The 24,160-nt window shown below is 43.0% G+C and overlaps 1 protein-coding gene across 2 annotated transcripts in view; it reads right to left on the bottom strand.

The window, feature by feature from the left end:
* Positions 1 to 588: 588 nt before the first annotated feature.
* LOC126473520 (opsin-2) overlaps positions 589 to 24,160 on the bottom strand; it is a 51,038-nt gene continuing 27,466 nt past the window's right edge. For both annotated transcript variants that reach the window (XM_050100622.1, XM_050100621.1), the window contains exons 5-8: positions 19,510 to 19,682; positions 9,426 to 9,586; positions 6,360 to 6,461; positions 589 to 969 (exon numbers count right to left, since the gene is read on the bottom strand). In XM_050100622.1, coding sequence (XP_049956579.1) covers positions 849 to 969; positions 6,360 to 6,461; positions 9,426 to 9,586; positions 19,510 to 19,682 — 557 coding nt within the window. In that variant the 3' untranslated portion in view covers positions 589 to 848. The remainder of the gene's footprint in view (positions 970 to 6,359; positions 6,462 to 9,425; positions 9,587 to 19,509; positions 19,683 to 24,160) is intronic.

Raw genomic sequence — 24,160 nt, forward strand, 5'->3', positions numbered from 1 at the left:
ACACCATATTGCTAGACGCGTGAAAGATCTCTTGTTCGCGTCGTTTGGTGATGATCAGGTGCTCAGCGGCCACTTTCGTCATGCTTGGCCTCACAGGACCCTGGACCTCAGTCCATGCGATTATTGGCTTTGGGGTTACCTGAAGTCGCAAGTGTATCGTGATCCACCGACATCTCTAGGGATGCTGAAAGACAACATCCGACGCCAGTGCCTCACCATAACTCTGGACATGCTTTACCGTGCTGTACACAACATTATTCCTCGACTACAGCTATTGTTGAGGAATGATGGTGGACATATTGAGCATTTCCTGTAAAGAACATTATCTTTGCTTTGTCTTACTTTGTTATGCTAATTATTGCTATTCTGATCAGATGAAGCGCCATCTGTCGGACATTGTTTGAACTTTCGTATTTGTTTGGTTCTAACAAAACCCGATGTCATTCCAAACATGTGTGTCAATTCGTACCTCTCTATCTAGATTATTCCGTGATTTGTTCAAATTTATACTGGCTTTTGATCACCCGGTATGTTCGAGTGAGGGACACAGGAATAGAAAAACGAGAAATAAAGACAGTAGAAGAGCAGTTGCGGTATGAAAGGAAAGAGTTTATTCTAGAAAGAAAATGGCACTGTACAAGAAAAAAGGAAGTGCGTGTGTATGGGAGAGGCGCGAAGTCCATGTCCGTCAGCCGGGTCTCCTGTGTCGCAGCAGTAATGGCAGGGCGGGCAGCTGCCACACGTCCCGAGTAGGGAGGTGAGCGGCGTTCTGGCTCAGGGCGCGCGGCCGCCGCCGCCACAGCCGCTTCTGCAGCCCACAGGGCCTTCTAGACAGTCTGGCTGCGGGCTCAGGCCGAGGCGGACACGTTGCCCACGGTGCGGTCCGTGGCCGTGCTGGAGGTGTCAGACTTGCTGCTGCGTGTATCTTCGCCGAGGTGGAGCCACTTCATCCGCTTCTGCACCTCCGCCCTGCAACAACAGCCCACCGGCCACCATCAGCTGACACTGTCCCTACTTTGCTCCGAACTGCTTTTCGTGCAGGGCAACAATTATTGAACTATACTAAAAAAACGTAAATTAATTAAAAACTACAGTGTGCACAACTGTATCCAACATGCAAATGTCACAACAAATATTCCAATTTTAGTTATGACATGTTCGTTATGCCTGCCATAATTGGAGACAACGTGGTGCAGGCGAGTAGCAAAATTCTGCACGACCCACTGAAGTGTCGGAACATCGATGCTGGCGAGGGGCCTGAGTGGCTGTTTTCAGCTCGGCAATGGTTTTGCAGTTATTGCAGTACACCTTGTCTTTAATATAGCCCCATAAAAAGGAAACACATGCGTTCAGATCCGGAGAATATGGTGATCAATCGAGGCCCATGCAAGTGGTCTCTGGGTACCCCAGAAACGTTTCCCAAAGTTCCCCTCCAGGACATCAAACAATCTCCTACGTTGACGGGGTTTAGCTCCATCTTGCATGAACCACATCGTTTGGAAATCAGTAGCTTGGATTTTCATTTATTCAGTGAATTCTGACAGTGGTAATGTAAATATGTTTCTGCTTTCATTTAGATTTGTAGGAAGGGGTTGTAGGTGTTATCTACATAGTGTTGATCACATGTGTGTAAGAGATTTCACTTTTGTCAAATACTACCAGAGCAAGGTCCAATGTGAGAGGTGCAATTGGTGTAAGTTTTGATGATTATGTACACAGAGAGGGGACCATTGAACAGGGATGCTCTCACAATATTGATTTAACTGAAACAGATAGGACAATGCCTGCCAGGGTTGATCAGCATAATTTTTCGGTTTCAAACATGGAACGAGAAAATGCAGTTGGGAGTTCTGCTATGGAAACTGAGTCTGTAGGATGTAATTTGTCACAACAGTCATGTTCTGTAGTTAAGGATACAGGTTTTGCATCCACAACTGTTGACCAAGCTGAACCAGTCTCTACCCCTTCCTGTAGCAATGTTGAAGATGGGGACAATGAATTTTTGCAAAATATCCTGAAGTGTTGTCAGAGTACAATAAATAATAGGATAGAAAATTTCTGAAAGTATAAGCAGAGCACGATAAGGAATGGGATAGAATGTTTCAAGAACTTAACAGAAATTTGTAGAAAGTGACAGAAGATATTAAAGAAAAGATAGGGGATATTGCAAGCAATCTAGAACAGAATAATAAAAAGTTTAGAGGGGAACTTTCAGCCTTTTTAAATGAGAAACCTAAAAATGTTAAATAAGATGTACGTGAGGAGTTCAATCCTGAAATAAATAATCTAAAGTCAAGGTGCCGAAATTTCACAGTTAAAGTAGGATAGTCAGTTTGAAACCCAGATACAAAGCCTTGAAGAGCAGTGTGCATCGTTTAAATCTAAAGAGACAGAATCTGCTATGCAGGAACACTTAAGTACAATTACCAAACAGACAGACGAACTTTCCGTAAACGTGATTCAGTTTTCTAGCAATGCGGATAAAGTTTCTGATGTTACACAGCCTGTTCCCTTTCCGATTTGGAAGAACGTCTTTGTCTTCGATGTTTCAAACAGGGACAAATTACCATAACCAACAGCACAAGTCTGATGTAAAGAAACTTGATGACCATGTAACCAAAATTATTCAGTTGATTACAAACATCAGGGTAATGCGACTGAAATCATCTTACAAAGCCTTCATGTACTATTCAGTAGTCACACTGCCATCAAGGAATATTGCACCGATTATTCCGTGACTGGACCTGCACACCACACAGTCACTCATTGAGGGTGAAGAGACTTCTCGATCGCAAAATGCGTATTCTCAGCCCCCCAAATGCGCCAATTTTGCTTATTGACGAACTCATCCAAATGAAATTTGACTTCGTCGCTAAAGCAAATGATACATGCGCATACTATTTCCCATCATGCCCCATGGCCATCTGTCCACTTTGAACGTCTTAATGCAAACTGTTTAGAAGTTAGGATGATTTTATTTCATATGGTTAAATAATTGTCACCCTGTATGTAGGTAAAAAATTACATTGTGTCTATGAAGAAGTCATTGGCCTTTTATACACATTTTTTTAATTTGAGAAACAAATGTGTTATCACCTCTGAGCATATGCTGCCTCTGTGGTCTAGCAGTTAGCATCTGCGGGTAATAACACAGAAGCCCTCATTTGATTTCCAGTGACCAAATCATATTTTTCTCATGTGGCCAAATGAGAGACCACTTGATAAAATAAGTTGGAAAATATGCATGGACATCTCCAAATTGGGGTCAAATAGGCTTGCAACAGGCTAGTAGCTCCAAATTTCTTTCATTTCCATCATTGGCCAGTTAATTAAGGTGCCTCGCAGACAGAGGAGCATAGTAGAATAATGCTCTATGCCATCTGTTATGTACCATCACTTCTAAGCATAGGCCCACATATGTAAATACCTTCCAACTGGAAGTCCTTCGCAAAATCATCACTAACTGGGCCATTTCTTCATTATTTTCATTAGAAACACAGGTTTTACTCTAGTTTTAAACATGTTTGAAAGCATTTTGATTTGCACACTACATTGACATGCACTAAATGACTAATTGTTTGAACTTACCAGTTATACAAAATACGAAAAGGGACATGTAATAGTGCAAACTGTAGCTTCTGTCCACACACACACACACACACACACACACACACACACACACACAAATATATCCACATCCACATATTGTTTGTTTGTGTGTCTGTGTGTGTGTTAGTAGTAAGTAAGTCGAAGCACCACTTACTTATGCCTATATATTTTCCTGGTTTTATTTTTCAGATGACAATGCATGTCATGAACACTTTGTGCACCAAATACCACCAATGAGCCAGATATCGACCACTATTATTTTGTTCCATGACATCAATATTTTGACCCATTCTTCTGGCTGAAAACTAGGCACCTATTCTTAAGTGAGGTTTACATTAGAGACTGCTGTACTGGCATATGGCGAGCTGCACTGTGTAGGCACATGTGTAATGGTGTTTAATTGTAGGCTCCCAGGTTAAAATGTAGTAGTCAAAACGACAAAATTAACTGTCCCTAGATGTGGCATGAAATGTAAAAATTTACTTTGTGAAGGAATTAAACAGATCGCCAGATCCAAGACTTAGCTAGTTGATAGCACCAACAAGACTAACGACATCCTCTTCCAAATCTACTCATATTTCCAATGACTTCTTAGTAACTGAACCCCATAAATATCTTGTTGTAGCCGATATTTTCGTGGCTGAATAATCCACAGTATGTCATGTGGAAATACTTTCTCTGCTACAACTGACTTACTGGACTGTCGGTGGAGAGTGTTGCAACCATATTCGATGCACCCTTCATAACCTCTGTGAGTGAAGTGATGAATGTAAGCTTTCCTACATTGACATGGTATTCTGTAGACTGAAACTATCCGCATATATTTTGATTTTTTACTTAAGTCACTTACAAATGTAAAACATGCATAGATTTTAAGATTCTTACATGGGTTGTCTTCTTATCCAATGGCAGATTCTGAAGATACGAGTGTATCACCGAAAAAGATGTAAGGATATTCTGTTACTGAGTCTAAAGTATATTCCCTGCATCAGCTGTTCTGTGCAGTCTTGCTTCCTATATAGGAGAATTCTTTCAACTCTTCCACTACTGTCTTGTTCTCGACTTTGATACTGTTGTTGTTGTTATTGTTGTTTGTATTACGAATCAGCATGGTTTTAGAAAGCATCACTCGTGCCAAACTCAGTTTGCCCTTTTCTCACGTCATATACTGCGAACTATGGATGAAAGGCAACAGGTAGATTCCATATTCTTAGATTTCCGGGAAGTATTTGACATGGTGCCCCACTGCACGTGGTTCGGATTCTATGCTAAAATGTAGGTCGACTCTTCCTAGTATCATTACTGGGGTAGGTTAAGGGCGCGGAAATCTGCGAAGAGGAATCCAGTTGAAAGAACGAACAGGCAGTTCACTGCAAATTGTACAGGCTACTCAGGTATCGAGGACACCAGTCTATTGCAAGGGTCAAAGAGATCTAATTTCACTTCACACTCAAATTTATATTGTATGTTAACAAAATTTATCTTTCTTTCAGGAAACCTGCCAGTGTGAACTTTGTCTCCTCTTTCCTTCTGACATCGTTAGTTAGTTTTCTGCCTCAGCAGCAAAACTCCTCTCTTACTTTCAGTGTCTCATTTCCGAATCTAATTCATTCAGCCTTGATCTAATTCGACCATATTCCATTGACCTTATTTTATTTTTGTTGATGTTCGTCTTACATCTTCTTTTCAAGACCATTTTGTAATTAGGGCAGCCATAGCTTAGATTATATATTGTCACTGTAAAGAAATTTCCAAAAATTTTCAAAAACAAAATAATCATAAAAAATGCTTTAAATTTCTTTTTTAATAAATGAAAATTCTTCAAGGCCGCCTTCGTTGTATACACATTCCTTTATTACACAATACAAACGGTTGTAGGTGCATTTTCAGGTGATAATAATTTTTCACTTTGTAAGGGTATAGAGAATGTACCATGTCCCAACTGTGTCTTTTCAATTTCATTGGTCCTTAAAGTTCTTTGCCAACCCTGTTATAACACTCCGTTACCGAAAAACCACTAAGTCCTTTCTTGCATTTTTGAATTTTATTTTCATTGAAAAATTTATCCTTGGTTTCCTTGTTTGTTCTGTGAACAGATTGAACAGGTTGTTAAATAGTTTCACGCGCTGTTCAGCTGCTTCTTCCTTTTCATGTTCTTCGCCTGAAATAACTACATCATGTACACGTTGGAGGTGAGCTCTCTTCTCCGGTAAATATGCTGTCCATTTCTTTCAACACGCCCTGTAGGTCGTCCATACATCTCCCCAGAAAGGCTACATCTCGCTTCAAAATGTTAGACGGTCTTTTAAACCAATGATTCTCGCTCATGATAACTGATTTCTGGCTGATTGTGTGTATATCTAGAAATGTTGTGTGCTTACTTCCTGGGCATAATTTCTGTGGTCCTGTGGGACTATTTACTTATTTACGTATGACAATCTGGGATCCCTTAGAAGTCTACATCCGTCGCTGTGTGCCTGTGTTCTGTATGGATCTAAAGCGAGACAAAATTAGCTGAATGAGCGGACCTTGCAGCCAGCAGCTGCTCCACTCCATCTAACAAATAAAAGTCCCTAGGTCGAACCCTAATTCCCCATCTAGCTTTAAGTCATGTTACTAGCTCAGCTATGTACAGTACCCTGAATTTTCGGTGACGTGTCAGTGTTTAAATATATTTTTATACTTACTGCATGATATTTTTCCAGTCACACAACTATGATCAGTATCAAAACATGAGGTCATAGACTTACCTGAACCTAGGGTGGTTGATGGCGTACACCCATGGGTCGATGCACGACACGATCTTAGCTGTCACTGCTGGGATCATTGTCGACAAAGGTGTTAGTGCAGCCCTGCGAACAATAATTCATTAATCCATACCATACAATATTCAGCAGTGAACACGGGTTTCTGACAGGTGTACGTGTGTTATTTTTAAAAATTTATTCCACCCTTGCAATCTTGGCAAACAAATTTTGCGAGATTTTTTTACAGACCTCATCACTGAATCATTTGCACCTCAAATTAGCATGGATCGCTGGTTTTGATATTCACTCTGTGCTACAAAGTATCGACATCTTATTCTCTTTATAAATAGTGCAAAAACGTGATGTTATTTATTAACAGCCAATGGAAGACAGAAAATCATGATAAAGCTTTTTACAAAATAGAAAAATTTGTATGGAAAGACTAAAATCTCCTTCTATTCGCCGAAAAACCTCTTCTGGTCAGATACGTCCAGTTTGAAGACACACAACAACGTGAACGCAACGTCGTGCATGTACAGACCATTTGTGAGTGTCTAAATGATTAGAACTGTAATGATATGTGATAGAACAGCCACAAAGTACGTTATTGTTGTCACCAGATGACGATGTTATCAGGTCTGCCAGGGTAGAACAAAATGACGTACAAACTACATTGTTCATATAGAACATAGTCAGCTCGGCAGTATGGTCATGTGGCGCTGTCTATGACATACTAGGGATGTAAATGGAACATTAGTTTACTGGATACATAGAAATCATCCGAGCTATTTCTTGTGCAGAGAATGGGGAACGTTGTGGACTGGGAAAGATTAGTAGACCCTGGAGATCGGGAGCGACTATGGAAGAAATAGCTACATACGTAGGATGACAATCTGCATTGGAACATTCAATCACATTTTTCGTCAAGGATTGGGATCGTACGAGTATTTTATACCTTGTTTTAAGTCAGTGTATTTTAGCCACAGTTGTTATGCAGTCATTGAGAGTGGATGCTAATGACCCTTCCTCCAGTTTCATCATTATCTGACAAGTATTTAAGGGTAAAAGGCCAACATGCAACACTGTAAAGGCTAGAATACTGAAAACGACTACTTAGCAATTCTCCAGTGACCAGGAGCAGTTATTAAGAAAAGGACCGGTACACAGCCGCCTACACAACCGATCCACATTCCCACCGACATGTCCGAAAGAACAGAGACCACGCTTTCATATAAAGATTAAAGTACCAGTGTTATGTGAAGAATCTATCACTATACAGTTGCCCTACGTATTGCTCCTATAGGAAGATTACAGCACACTCAGAAGGATTTCAGCACTCATCCTTACAGCACTGATGCGAATGGAATGCAATATAACTCATAGCACAATGGTTTGTTGAGTATGAATGTAGATGTTGTTGTAGAACTCGTGAGAACTCGAAATTGCGGGATTAAGCTTTTGGCTAGAGCAGGGGTGTTCAGCCTTTTAGCTTATCTGTGCCACATTGGAAGAAGACGGGTATTTTATGGCAAAATAATGTGAATGGTCGTGGTAATGGGATGGTTGTGTTTGATTGTCAACAACGCAGGCAGTGCAAGTGTAGCGATGGATTGTGCGTGTTCAGTACAGAGTAGGCATCAGTGCAGGTTGCTTACGAGTAGTGCACACTTCGTAGTTGCATTCAGAGGCCGAGGTCGACGTGTAATGAAAGACCTAACAGAGTTCCAAAGGGGGTGCATTTTGGGGGCCCGATTAGCTGCAGCATCAGTAACCAAGACAGGCAACTTACTGAATGTTTCAAGAGCAACTACTTCAACTGTCATAACAGCCTACAACAAAACATGGAAAGATATCATCGTGTAAACGTAATAGTAGGCGCAAATCAAAACTAAATGACAGAGATCGACGTACGCTAACACCAAGTGTGTCAAAAGAACACAAAACTAAAGTGACGGCAGAGCTCAATAGCCCTCTTTGAGACCCCGTATCTATCGCCACTGTCCTCTGAGAACTCCATAAAGCGAATATTCTTGGAAGAGCTGATACACCGAAACCATTAATGACGGTGACCAACGAAAAGAAGCGTGAAACATTGTATCACGAGCATAAACCCTGAACGGTTGATCAGTAGAAACACGTCATATGGTCTGACGAGTCAACGTTTTCGTTATTCCCAACATCGGGCCAGGTTTATATCTGGAGAACGCCAAAAGAAGCCTACAATCCTGATTGCTTGATTCCAACGGTTAAGCATGGAGGTAGAACTGTGATGGTGTAGGCAGCCATATCATGGTATTCCGCTAGTCCCATCATTACTCACAAAGGACGTACTACAGCCAACGATTATGTGAACATTTTACATGATCGGGTGCACACGGTGATTCAAATGTTCCCCAACAGTGATGCCGTATTTCAGGACGATAACGCACCCATTCACACAGCCAGAATAGTATAATCTTGGTATGAGGAACGTGCAACTGAACTGCAGCGTCTTCCCTGGCCATCACAGTCCTCGGACTTGAACACCCTTGTGGGTGGTATTGGAGGCCAGACTCAAGATCAGATTTGCGCCTCCCTCGTGATTACAGGAGTTAGAAGAAGTTCTGATCGAAGAGTGGTATAGCATTCCACTGGAGACTATACAGCAATTTTATATGCCAATATTCCAAGACGAATCGCAGCCATATTTCGGGCAAATGGGGTTCCATCCCCTTATTAATAAATCATTTCTAAGTAAGTACAGGTGTTCACATTATTTTGCCCCTCCCCTATACCTAATACAAACAATAATCACTGAGGAGGAAAGTGGTATGGACCAATGAGAGAATGACATCTTTATCATACGACGGAAGCTTCATTACCATAACTTCCATAAATGGAATTTTAGCAATCGTCTGACAGACGCTCACTTCGTGGGCCGCATGAGCCCCGAGGGCCGCGGGTTGTACATCCTTGGGCTAGAGCGTCATGTGGTACACATCACTTTGCTGCGCTCTATCGTGGCTCACATAAACTAATAAACGACATCGCCCAAGCGCGACGCTGGCTCGGACGCCAGATGCGACGCACCTGTTGCCGAAGGCGCCGATCATGGCCACGACGGCGTACGGTGTCCAGGAGCAGAGGAAGAGGAAGAAGATGGTGAGCGCCACCTTGGCGATCCTGATCTCGGCCGACTGGGCTTCCGTGTCAGCGTTGCTCTGCAGCGACTTGACGTTCATCTTCTTGGCCTGAAACACAGAAGTTGACGGCCGTCTCAGAACGAGCGAGTCCGTATGGGGGGAATACGCCAGTGGCTCTGCGTCTGCAGCCAGGATAATGAGGCCTGGAGAAGCATGTGTTTGGTCCCATAGTCCTTACCACAAACTTACAAAACCACTTCTCATTTTGTACGAAGAAAAATATTTATTTCTTCTGTAACTTCGAAATTTCACGGGTAAAAATTTGGAAATTTGTGGTAAGTTATATGGGACCAAACTGCTTAGGTCATCGGTCCCTAAGTTTACACACTGCTTAATCTAACTTAAGCTAACTTTCGCTAAGGACAACACACACACACACACACCCATGCCCGAGGGAGGATTCGAACCTCCGACGGGGGCAGCCGCGAGAACCGTGACAAGGAGCATGAGACCGCGCGGCTAGCCCACGCGGCAAATTTCACCTGTGACTAGACCAAAATGTTTTTAGAAATGATATGTATTTCCTAGAACAGTCTTTAACAACTTTCGTAATTCTACGTAAACTGACTTTATAGTAGGTCATGCAGTATGGGAATGGCTTCTATACATATGTCAGAGAGTAGACCGCAATGGTAGCAGCGCCTCTAGGTGGTGCTTTAGCATGTCAGTGCGCTCGGCACTGTTGCCCCATATGTCGCTAAGCTCTACTTGACGAGACACAAGAGAAGCGACGTGGCCAGTCGAATTAAGCTCTAAATAACATCAAGAGCCTGCTCCGAAATCGTCTGCTCATATCCACCTGAGTGAATAGATAGTTGTCACTGATGCCGTCAAAGTCTTGTCAACGGCATCGGTAACTTGTGAGACTGTTCACATCGGATTATCTTGGCGCTGTTGTAATGTATATCCAGTGAATTTCACTGAGAACTGAATAATAAAAAATTTCACATCAAGTTCTAACTTTTCGATCTTGTAACTGACTTCATTGTTAACTAAACTAGGAGTCTGCAAATATCCTACTGTAATAGAACTGAGTGTCTTTGACGAAAATCTAATTTGTCAATTAAAGAGAGAAATGTATTTCAAAATTCTTAGCAATGTAATTTAAATGCAATAATTATGGCTAAGAAAAACTATGTTGTTTTAAATCTGTCATTTGACGATTGATTTTATAGAAGTGTTTCTATCGTTCAAATGATGTTTCCCTTGTGGCGTTGCATCAGAGTTGCATTTTGGTTATTATCATTTCATGCAAAGAGTTCTAGATTGGTCAAAACAAAAATCTATAATCTCTTTCTTTGAAGATGATCAGTTTTTCCTGTCCAGGTAAAAGTCATTGAGAGGCAACGCAATTTTGATTGTAATAGAGCTCACTATTTCTATAACGATTATGTATTATTTTCCCCAAATTATTACATTTGATTTTCTTAAGTAGCTTAAAAACAAATTTTATATGTCTCCTTGTTATTTCCTAAAGTACCTATGTTGGTTCTGTGTGCGAATTATTTCGTCAGCAAACGTTTCGTTAGCGTAAGTTACGTAATAATTATTTTTTTGATATCCAACAGACAGATAAACAGTGTGTGATTTGCACTACTTCATAACGATCATTCAAAATTTACGCAAAGAAGAATGTGAAGTACGTTAGTTATAGAAGTAACTTGTTGTACACTTTCCCCGATAATCACTTATTATTTCGAAAACAATTGCCTTAATTTTCTGGTCCGATTAGGCTCACGTGATCACATTCATTTCCGTAGCCAAGGAAAGTCGAAAGTTGTGCATCGGACATTAGGGCACCATTTTTACTTTTTTGGCAGGAAACACATAACCACAGAAAGGTCATTTTGGATTGATAAACGCAGGTTTAAAGACATCAATTGCAGAAGACTTCAAATACGTACTCTTTTTCATAATTCACTCGATTTATTTGTATTTGTTTCACAAAACTAATTGGCACGACGTGTTTCGGCAGCACGGTATTATTACATTAACCCTGTACTGCATTGATTCCGTGTGGTTACAGTGTTTTTTTACTATGTTCGCTAGTTTCGGTAAGTGGTGAAATATTGTTTTTAATCAGAATATTTAATAGAAATTAATTTCCTCTATTTATCGCCAGGCAGTTTATTAACTACATAATAAAAACTGAAATTTATATAATGTTGAAACATTTTATCCATTCTCGGTGATAACAGCATGCAAACACAAAGCAACCATGTACATTTATAAGGTCTGAAGACACGGGAAATACCTTTTGGATTACATCATGATCACACAGAGCTCCTAAATCAGTTACTGGATTGTAATGTGTTCCCAGAAGCAGATATAGACTCAAATCATAATCTACTAACGACGAAGAGTAGTTTGGAGGTTAAGAGAATCGTCAGGAAGAATCAACGTGGAATTAAGTGTGATAGGAAGTACTGAGATGTGACGATGTGCTTTTGAAATTCTTTCAGGCTGTAGATAGTGCGATAATGTATACCACAGCAGGCAGTTAAGAAGAAGAGGAAAGAACATCCCTAAAAAGGGCAATGACAGACGTTGCACAGACAAACATGGCTACGAGAGACGTAACTCCGAACAAACCTTGAGTGACAGAAGAAATACTGCAACCGATCGATGAAAGAAGGAAGTACAAAAATGCTCAGGAAAAACCAGGAACATCACAATATAAGTCGTTCATGAATGAAATAAATATGAAGTGCAGGGAAGCTAGGGCGTTTGGCTGCAGGTAAAATTCGAAGAATTCGTAAAAAACGGTTGTATGAAGGACTGATTCAGCAATAGAAAAGTCAAAACAGTACACCGAAAAATTAAAAACAGAGGAGAGGGAGAGAGGGAGAGACAGACAGATAGACAGACAGACAGAGAGACAGAGAGAGATAGAGAGAGAAGGTAGGAGAATCGAATACACTGAAGGCTGCAACGAGGGGTGAAACTGTCTGTAGGCGAAATGGAGGAAGAAATGGAAATCGATTTGCAAGATATAGCGATCCAGTATTAAAGTTTGTGTTTGACATAGACCATATTCCTCCAGACTTTCTAAAATCATTAGGGGAAATGATAATAAAACGCCTATTCAAGTTGGTGTGTAGAATGTATGAAATTAGAGGCATCAGACTTTCAGAAAAATATTTTCCACACAATTCTGGAGAAACCAAGGGCATATAAGTACGAGAATTATCGCACAAGCAGCCACATGCATCCAAGAACTGAAAAGAAAATAAGGATCTCTTAAGTGGCGATCAGTCGATCAGTGTGGCTTTCGGTAAGGTAAAGACAACAGAGATACAGTTATGATGTTGCACTAAATAATGGAAGCAACACTTAAGAAAAATCAAGACATCATAGGATTTGTTGATCTGGAGAAAGCGTTCGACAACGTAAAATGGTGCAACATGTCCGAAAATACTAGAAAAATGGCGTAAACGATAGGCAAAGACGATAATATAAAATGTTCACAGGACCCAAGAGGACAAAATAAGAATGGAAGACCAAGAATGAAGTGCTCCGATTAGAAATGCTATAAGACATGGTCCAGTCTTTTATCCCTGCTGTTCAGTCTACACATCGAAGAAGCAAGACAGAAATAAAACAGAAGTTCCTGAGTGTAGGCATAATTCGAGGTGAAAGGATATGAATATTAATATTGGCTGATGACATTACTACCCTCAGTGAAAGTGGAGAATAATTAGAGAATAAACTGAATGGAATGAACATTATACTGAGTGAATATCATGGATCGAGAGTAAACCGAAGAAAGACGAAAGAAATGAGGCGTAGCAAAAAGTAGATTTGTGAAAAACTCGTCATCAAAACTGGGGTTCACAAAGTAGACGGAATGATAGAGTGATATTAACTTGAAAACATATATTGAGGGGCGAAGCAAGGATTGCAGAAAACATACAGCAACAGGAGAGCATTTCTGGTCAAAAGAAGGCTACTATTATCAAATATCGGCCTTAGAAAGAAATTTCTAAGAATTTACATATGGTGCTTAACATTGTATGGAGGTGAATGATGGACTATCGGGAAAACGAAAAAGAAGAAAATCAAAGTGCTTAATATGCGGTGTTGTAGAAAGTTTATGGACAGATAAGATAAGCAATGATGAGGTGCCCGCAGGATCGGCAAAGAAAGGATCATATGCCAAAAAGTGACAAAACACGATGTTGGGTGCAATTCTCTGAGAAGTTGGCACAAGAGAGGAGACTGATGAACGAACATGGGATTCTCCATGATGGTGCGTTTTCATTCCGGGTATTCCGCTGAGCGCCTCTTCAGTAGTTTGATCAGTGACGGTGATGTCAGGTGAGAGAAGGTGATGCGACGAAAATTGACATCTGTGTCTCGCTCTCAGTAAGGCTGTTGAAAGTGGCAGCCGAGTGGAAGAAGCAGTCCGCCTCGCTAAAGGTTTCCGCAGGCTTAGCAGGAGGAATCCGTATTGGACACTAATCCACTTTGCAGCACTCTCAAACGACTTTCACTGTCTCAGTCGCCGTTGTTTTGGTCCTGTATCGCCTCCAGTGCAATACTTCGTTGCTTCACGTTTACCTCAACACGTCGCAGACATTGGGAAAATTGTCCTCTTTACGAAGCAGTACTTTTTCGGCACTTCCCCTTCTGTTTTGTCACACGAGTTCATTTAACTTCCCAGCGATGCGGAAATTTTCCACGGAAAAATTTCACAAAATCCGTTTCATTAACTACAACGGAAGTTCTAACTCATGGAAGTATAAAACGGGACATGTTGAATTAAACTGTGGCCATTATCGACCTCCAAGTTCTTACTAAGTGAAGTGTGAAGTATGAGGTCCGACTCCAACAGACGAAAATTCATAGCAGAGCCAATATTGCCGTCAGAGCGCCAGTCTATCGGACGGGTTACAGTGGCGTACAGTAGTTTAATATCCGCGCATGCGGGGCACAACTGGATAAAAAAGAGTTGCGGAATCGGAAAAGGCATATGTAGATGCGATATGGGTACAGGTCTCGTTTCTTTTATACGTGCAGACCTCTACTGATGACATTTAAGCGATGCGAGTGGGTCAGGCGTTGGGAAGCGGTGACATGTAAAACGTAACACTGAAACGCATTGAGAAATTGCAAGCAGATTCAATATGTACCAGTAACACCCTCTCACCCCACAAATCTTTAACAATCGATCCCCCCGAACTGCTATGTATAAAACGGCTTCATACGTCTGGTTACAACTGAGTTAATGTGTTAAATATGCGGCGATAAGCGTGTAAAACCTTAAGAGTTGAAGACGCAAAACCCTAATCATACTAGTTTTATTGGTTTCGGATCACACACTTATTAAAAAGTGAAAATCAAAAGTGCTGTTTGTGGGGTTGCAAGAGAGGAAAAGTTAAGAAAAGGTTTAAAATTAGTTTAAAGTTTGTTAAAAGATGTTACCTGCTCTCATAATCAAACAGTGGACGAGTACGGTTTGGGTAGTTTTCTCGCTGTTAGTTAAGACTTACGCACAGTTTCTGACTTAAATAGTTGTTTTATTGTGCTAAAACTATAATGTAAGTTTACACCTCTTAATGAGTAGATTATGATAGCATTTTAAAAGTTTAAAATCGGTCAATAAATATATGAAATTAAATTTTTGTTACCCCTGTAAGCCTTTAGATATTGGAGAAATTGTCACGGATATGATAAGCGACTTGGGGTGGCAGTAATTAAAAAAAAGGTGTTGGCGAGATCTTTTCACGAAGTTTCAGCACCAATTTTCTGCTATCAATGTGAAAATACGAGGGTTGTTCGGAAAGTAAGGAACGACCGGTCCCGAAATGGAAACCACAGTGAAAATCAAAACGGTTTTCTTTGCACATTTAGCTACGCCTTCCAGGTACTTCTCTACACAGTCGCCGCTCCGACTTAGACATTTGTCGGAGCGTTATACCAGATTTCGAACACCATCGTCATAGAGGGCAGCCACCTGTGCTTTCCAATAATTCTCTACACTGGTCTATAGCACATATCCTGCGCCCAAGTGTTGTCTTCGTATCCAGCGTTTCATGTGATGATACTTAGGACGAGCCAATTATGGCTGTGTAGTGGGTGATCGAACACTTCCCATCGAAAAGGCTGCAGGAACGTCTTCACTGCCCCTACAGAGTGTGGCTGAGAATTGCCATAAAGACGGAAGTGCGTGGCAGTTGTGTTAAGTGGGCTGCATTCATTAAGGCGAAGCCTCTCAGCGGGCCCTCCTACTTGGCCGGAGACATTGTTGTCCTAGGCACCTCGTCGGATTTTCACAGTGGTTTCCATTTCGCGACCGATCGTTCCTCACTTTCCGAATAGCCCTCGTATTCCACTGTTAACAGCACACATGAGGAGAAAATATCGCCGTAATAGAACACAGGAAATCAGAGCTCGTACAGAAAGATTTAAGTGTTAATCTGTCCCACGCGCTGTTAGGGAGCGAAACAGTAGACAAACAGTGCGAAGGTGGTTCGAAGAACCCTCCTGCAAGCACTTTAGTGTCAATTGCAGAATAGTGATGTAAATGTTGAACTACAACTGGGAACTGGGGCTGTGTGACAGTTTCAGCCGTTTATTAATGTACACTCTTGCAAAAATTTCAATGTCGAACGTAACTTTTGCATGGCGTGTGACTGCCCAGTAACACAGATCGATGAAACCTTGGACCGTACGTAGAAACACCTACTACAGTGTAGTACAGATGAAAACGGTCTTTTATTCAATGACAACAAGTATACTGAAGTCACCGCTATTCGTGATGATTCCCAGGACATTACAGCCGGTGGGACATGGTTCTTAAAATAGGCTATGTGATCACCATGGACAGCAGTGACTACATCGATCTTTCATGCTGGTCACTAGATTTCTAAAGAGTTCTTGTGGTAGGTAGTTACAATCCTCCACCAACGAGTCTGAGAACTGTTGGATGGTCGTTGGTGCTTCTGTATGGGCTGCAGTACGTCTACCCACATGTGCTAGGTGGGATTTAGGTCGGGGGACTTCGCAGTTCTGCCCATTCGCCGAATATCCTCTCGTTCCAAGAGCTCCTCGACCTGCGCTCTTCAGTGCGATCGTATGTTGTCATCCACAAAAAGGAAGTCAGGGCCGAATGCACCCTCGAAAAGACCCTCATGGGAAAGGAGTACAGTGTGACAACAATGTTGAGCAGTGAATGAACTGCGTTCAAAGATTTGGTGGTCAGTGCATCCACGCAACATTATGCCTCCCAACACCGTCACACCTGGACCACCAGAACAGTCATGTTCGACAAGATATCTGTGTCCATTACGTGTTGTCTCCTCTCACCATATGAGAGCACGTCAAGAATCACTACTCAGGCGGAATCTGCTCTCATCGTTAGTTCAGTCGCCACGGTCTCGACGCGATGACAAATCTTTGAAAACAGTACACCCACTGATCAGTGTTAATCTGACAAAGTACTCCTATCCCATGTCCGTCTTTTCGCGGGTGCTTCCGACCGTGACGTCATTTTTATGGATGGTAATGCGCGACCGCACCCAACATCGCAAGTGGAGGAGCTCTTCGAACAAGAGAATATTAGGCGGATGAGCTGGTTTGACCATTCACCCGACTTAAATCCCATCGACAATGTGTGGTACGCGTTGAGGTGACTTACTGGAACACGTCCACATCCACCAATGACCATACAGCAGTTGTCAGTCAGCGGCGCTGGTGGAGGAATGGAACGCAATACCAGAACTCCTTAGCATCCTGAACACTAGACAGGATGGCCATTTTCTTTTTTTTTTTTCCATCAGTCTTCTGACTATTTTGATGCAACACGCCACGAATTCCTCTCCTGTGCCAATCTCTTGGCACTTACAACCTGCGTCCTCAATTGTCAATTATTTGCTGGATGTATTCCAGTCTCTGCCTTCCTCTGCAGTTTTTGCCCTCCACAGATCCCTCTAGTGTCATGGAAGTCATTCCCTCATGTCTTAACAGATGTCCTATCATCCTGCCCCTTCTCCTTGTCAGTGTTCTCGACATATTTCTCCGATTCTGCGCAGAACCTCCTCATCCCTTACCTTATCAGTCCATCTAATTTTCATCACTCGTTTGTAGCACCACATCTCTAATGCTTCGGTTCTCTTCTGTTGCCTTTTCCCCACAGTCCATGTTTCACTACCATACAATGCTGTGCTCCAAACGTACATTCTCAGATGTTTCTTCCTCAAATTATAGCCTATGTTAGATACTAGTGGACTTGTCTTGACCAGGAACACCCATTTTGTCAGTGCTAGTCTGCTTTTGATGTCTACTGTCATTGGTTATTTTGCTGCCTAGGTAGCAAAATTCCTTAACTTCGTTTATTCGTGACCATCAATTGTAAAGTTAAGCTTCTCGCTGTTCTCATTTCCGCTCCTTTTCATTACTTTTGTCTTTCGTCGATTTACTCTCAATCCTTATTCTATACTCATTAGACTGTTCATTCCATTCAGCGGATCATGTAATCCTTCTTCACTTTCACTCAGGATAGCAATGTCATCAACGAATCTTATGATTGATATCCTTTCATCTTGAATTTTAATCCCACTCCTGAACCTTTCTTTTATTCCCATCATTGCAACTTCGATGTACAGATTGAACAGTAGGGGCGAAAGACTACATCCCTGTCTTACACCCTTTTTAATCCGAGCACTTCGTTCTTGGTCGTCCACTCTTATTATTCCCCCTTGGCTCTTGTACACATTGTACATTACCCTCTCTCCCTATAGCTTACCCCTGTTTTTCTCAGAATTTCGAACATCTTGCATCATTTTACATTGTAGAATGCTTTTTCCAGGTCAAGAAATCCTATGAACGTGTCTTGATTTTCCTTTACTCTTGCTTCCCTTATCGACTGCAACGTCAGAATAGCGTCTCCAGTGCTTTTACCTTTCCTAAAGCCAAACTGATCGTCATCTAACAAGTCCTCAATTTTCTTTTCCATTCTTCTCTATATTATTCTTGTCGGCAACTCGGATGCATGAGCTGTTAAGCTGAATGTGAGGTAATTCTCGCACTTGTCAGCTCTTGTAGTCTGCGGAATTGTGTGGATGTTATTTTTACGAAAGTCAGATGGTATGTCGCGAGACTCATACATTCCACACACCAACGTGAACAGCCCTTTTATTGCAACTTCCTCCAACGGTTTTAGAAATTCTGATGGAATGTTATCTATCCGTTCTGCCTCAATTAATCTTAAGTCCTCCAAAGCTCTCTTAAATTCTATTACTGGATGCTCTGTCTCTTCTAAATCGACTCCTGTTTCTTTCATCACATCAGATAAATCTTCCCCCCTCATAGAGGCTTCGTTGTACTCTTTCCACCTATCCACTCTGTCCTCTGCATTTAAAAGACAGTACATAATTAAAATAAATGCTCCAAAGCTAGCTGCAATAAGGTAATATTTTTTTAAAAATATTTTACACGACACGCCTGTTTTGGTTTATTGTCATTTTCAAGTGACGTCTAGTTGAAAGTGAGGACCATATTGCATACGTAGTAATTCTTTTTGTTATATCTTGGTAAATATGTTACATTTTGTAGTTACGGAAGGTAAAAATACATTTTTGTCGGGTATTTCGATAGTTCAGTTTTGACAGTTCTTTACTACGATGTTTACAAATATCTAACTAGAGTCACTCGACAATTACGATAAGCCGAAAGAGGCCTGTCGTGCAAGATGTTTAAAAAAAAAAATATTGACTTGTTGCGGCTAGTTCTTAAGCATTCATTTTCACTGTGTCTTACACTGGTGTATACTATGTTGTGGTCCCAGCGGAACGTAAAATATACAGTGTCAAATGCAGACGCTGCACTATTCTATGTCAAGAGTAGAGGCGGTGCTAACGGTACTAGCGTGATAAGTGCATGGCGTATGTTTTTGGACGGAGTGCTTATTGTCTGAAGATGTAGTTGCCTGTGAGAACTTCCGCTACAGTGGACACACAGCGGCGACTCACCTGGTCACGCAGCATCTTCTCGTGCTCCCGGACGGCTCCGATGAGGCGGTAGTAGAAGCAGCAGATGAGGAACAGTGGGAATGCGTAGGACCACGCGAAGATGCAGCCCACGAACACCTTGGTGTCCTCGTCGTCGGTCAGGTAGTCGAACGAACACGTCGTCAGGAAGCCCTCTGAAAGAACCCACAGCATCTCTCACTCACCGTTTACCTTAACACTTTCCACACAAATTCGAATGAAACATCAGAGTTTCCAGCGAAATGAAGGAAGACCTGCACAGGATCGACGCTTGGCGCAAGACGTGGCAATTGAGCCTCAAAATAAACAAATGTAACGCATTGCGAATACGTAGACAGAAAGACCCTTTAGTATATTGCAGTGTTATACTGATTACGCTGCAAAGTTGTGGCGACTGCAGCCTCTGTGAAATGCATTAAATGAATTCGCAATTGCGAATACGGACAACCATCAGTTGTAGAATGGAATAACGACAGTAAAAATTTGTGCCAGAGCGGGAATCGAACCCGGATTTCTCGCTTATCGCGAGCGGTCGCCTTACCATTTATTTACTTCGCTGATCTCATTTTGTTCGCTATTGTTGGTTGCATTTGTTCGGGGCGGACGTCCCGTGACACCTGTTTAAGTTCATCGTTGACCCGTCCCCTCAGCTTTTTAATTACAGAGGGCAACTAGCCCTCTGACCGAACACGCTGAGCTACCATGCCGGCTGTTATTAGCAGCGGTCTCCTTAGCATTTGGCTATCCGTGCGCGACTCACGGCCGGACTCAAACTACACATTCCTGGTCATTATTCAGTCCACTCTCGCCACTTTCATGAGTGATGATGAAATGATGGGGGCAACACAAACACCCAGTCCCCGGGCGGAGAAAATCGCCAACACGGCCGGGAATCGAACCTGGGACCCCGTGACGACCTGTACGGGAATATACACTCCTGGAAATTGAAATAAGAACACCGTGAATTCATTGTCCCAGGAAGGGGAAACTTTATTGACACATTCCTGGGGTCAGATACATCACATGATCACACTGACAGAACCACAGGCACATAGACACAGGCAACAGAGCATGCACAATGTCGGCACTAGTACAGTGTATATCCACCTTTCGCAGCAATGCAGGCTGCTATTCTCCCATGGAGACGATCGTAGAGATGCTGGATGTAGTCCTGTGGAACGGCTTGCCATGCCATTTCCACCTGGCGCCTCAGTTGGACCAGCGTTCGTGCTGGACGTGCAGACCGCGTGAGACGACGCTTCATCCAGTCCCAAACATGCTCAATGGGGGACAGATCCGGAGATCTTGCTGGCCAGGGTAGTTGACTTACACCTTCTAGAGCACGTTGGGTGGCACGGGATACATGCGGACGTGCATTGTCTTGTTGGAACAGCAAGTTCCCTTGCCGGTCTAGGAATGGTAGAACGATGGGTTCGATGACGGTTTGGATGTACCGTGCACTATTCAGTGTCCCCTCGACGATCACCAGTGGTGTACGGCCAGTGTAGGAGATCGCTCCCCACACCATGATGCCGGGTGTTGGCCCTGTGTGCTTCGGTCGTATGCAGTCCTGATTGTAGCGCTCACCTGCACGGCGCCAAACACGCATACGACCATCATTGGCACCAAGGCAGAAGCGACTCTCATCGCTGAAGACGACACGTCTCCATTCGTCCCTCCATTCACGCCTGTCGCGACACCACTGGAGGTGGGCTGCACGATGTTGGGGCGTGAGCGGAAGACGGCCTAACGGTGTGCGGGACCGTAGCCCAGCTTCATGGAGACGGTTGCGAGTGGTCCTCGCCGATACCCCAGGAGCAACAGTGTCCCTAATTTGCTGGGAAGTGGCGGTGCGGTCCCCTACGGCACTGCGTAGGATCCTACGGTCTTGGCGTGCATCCGTGCGTCGCTGCGGTCCGGTCCCAGGTCGACGGGCACGTGCACCTTCCGCCGACCACTGGCGACAACATCGATGTACTGTGGAGACCTCACGCCCCACGTGTTGAGCAATTCGGCGGTACGTCCACCCGGCCTCCCGCATGCCCACTATACGCCCTCGCTCAAAGTCCGTCAACTGCACATACGGTTCACGTTCACGCTGTCGCGGCATGCTACCAGTGTTAAAGACTGCGATGGAGCTCCGTATGCCACGGCAAACTGGCTGACACTGACGGAGGCGGTGCACAAATGCTGCGCAGCTAGCGCCATTCGACGGCCAACACCGCGGTTCCTGGTGTGTCCGCTGTGCCGTGCGTGTGATCATTGCTTGTACAGCCCTCTCGCAGTGTCCGGAGCAAGTATGGTGGGTCTGACACACCGGTGTCAATTTGTTCTTTTTTCCATTTCCAGGAGTGTACATAATAGATATGTGAGTCGACATATGGAAATTTGGCTGTGGCCGTGAGTCGTGCTCGGGTAGCCTAATGGTAAAGCGACTGCTTGAGAGAAGAAATCCGGATCGAGTCCCAGCCCGCCACAAAGTTTCATTGTCACCATTTCATTCTACAGCTGGTTGTCCTTATTCGCAATTGCGAATACATTTAAAGACCTTTTACTGTATGATTACAAAATTGCAGACCAATCACTGGAAGCAGTTTCTTCCATAAAATACCTGGGAAAATGCGTACGGAGCTCTTTGGAGTGGAGAGACCACGTAAAATTAATCGCTAGTAAGGCGATTCATTAGAAGATTCGTTGGAAGAAACCTCAGGGAATGTAGTCCATCAATAAGGGAAGTAGCTTACAAAAACCTCTCTCGACCAGTAGCTACCTCTCGTCAGCATGGGATCCGTACCAGGTAAGACTCATAGACGAAACGGAGAAGGTACAAAGAAGAGCAGCACGTTCCGTTACAGGTTCATTTAGCAAGCGCGAAATCGTTATAGGAATGCTCAGCCAACTCCATTGGCAGACACTGCAAGTGAGGCGTTCTGCATCCCGTTATAGACTGCTCTTGGTTCCGAGAGCCTACATTTCCAGAAGAGTCAACAAGTACACTGCTTCACCTTACGTATATCTAGCGTAAAGACAATGAAGATAAAATTAAAGAGCTTCGAGCCCACACGAAGGGTTACCGGCAGTCGTTCTTCCCGTGAACCATAAACGACTGGAACACCAAGAGAGGGAAGTAATACTGGTACACAAAATGCCCTTCGCCATACACTGCAGGATGGCTTTCGGGGTGTAGATGTAGATGCAGAGTAAGTCGTACTCGATAACTGATTTGTTTGTAATAATTGTAAATACTAAGAGAAAGGGAAAATTTCTTTTGTTTCGTCCTTCGCCCGCGGTCTGCAAGTTGCGACAGGCGGAAGTTGTTGTCGAGGGTCTTACTTCACAGTCATTGATCTGCTTCAGTATTGGGCTCGCGAATCTGCCGGCACATCACGTTTTGTTCATCCTTCCCTATTTCCTCGAGATAAACGCTCGACAGCTTCAAGTAGTGGCTGAGGCTTACTGCTGCAAGCTATAACAAGTTATAGGGCGGCAGACGCGAGTGCCATACACTGATCCATCTAGAAAGCTTGGAAACCTACGCTAACCTACTCGTTACAATAAAAGTTCGCTCATACTCTCAGAACTTTTTTTGACATCAGTCTTCTGGCAGGTTCGACGCGGCCCGCCACAACTCCTTCTCCTGTGCTCCCCTCTTCATCTCAGAGAACGCCTCTGATAAAATTTTGGTGGTTGTTCAGGGATATTTCCCGAGTATTTTGCTATAAGGGAACCGTGGTGCGTTTGTCAACCGAATTATCTTCGTATCTGTGAAGGGGCCTGCAATATCTCGCTCTAACATAGAAGGACCTAGTTCTTCGAAGGCGCCTGTGTGAAGACGCAAAAGTACAAAAGTACTCCCTGTTTGTTTCCCTCGCACCACTCCTATCCCCTCAGGCGGTCTAAGTTCTCGTTTGTTTACAATCGCGGCTGACTGCCAAGTTAGACTGTCCACACTTTGTTGTGAATGAAAGGAACAAGTTTGTTTCCAAACAACACACCCATGGCACACCCACAACATTTGCACTGTTGTGAAATATTTTTCACTCCAGTAAAGATACGAAGGTAAGCCAGGGTAACAAATCAAATTAAATTTACTCTATCACGAGCTACCGGAGGTCACAGGTCCCTTATTATTAAAATACTCAGAAAATATCGCTGAACAGTCTTCGAAATTTAGCCGATAAAGTTCGGGCACAGTCTGAAAATTACACGCGACATTGTTTCGTTGACAGGCAGCATTACCTCCAGTTGCAACCTTCCACTACCTGATAACACTAGGTAATTACGGAGAGTAAGGCGCCATTAGCGAGGCGTTTAAGCTACAGTTTGTACCGCAAGCGGTCGCGTTTAAAAGCAGACCGCTGTCGCCCTTGGCTAAGCCACTATCCAAAACACGAGTTTCCTTTATCTGCGCCTCATTTTTCTTACCTCTTTCTTTTTTTCTTTTGTCAGCCGCAAACCAGCTACAAGCTGTTTAAATTAATGCCATCTCTTGCAACAAGCGTTACACGTGCAACCGGTCTACATCTGCAATGAATTGTTGCAAGTACGTCATTTCTAAACCATTGCATGAATCACCTTTGTTTCTGTTATTTACTATTCTTTCATACTCTTTCTTTCTAGTTATGTTCTTATT

This window comes from Schistocerca serialis, chromosome 4 (genome assembly GCF_023864345.2).
Source record: "Schistocerca serialis cubense isolate TAMUIC-IGC-003099 chromosome 4, iqSchSeri2.2, whole genome shotgun sequence".
NCBI classification, from domain to species: Eukaryota; Metazoa; Arthropoda; class Insecta; order Orthoptera; family Acrididae; genus Schistocerca; species Schistocerca serialis.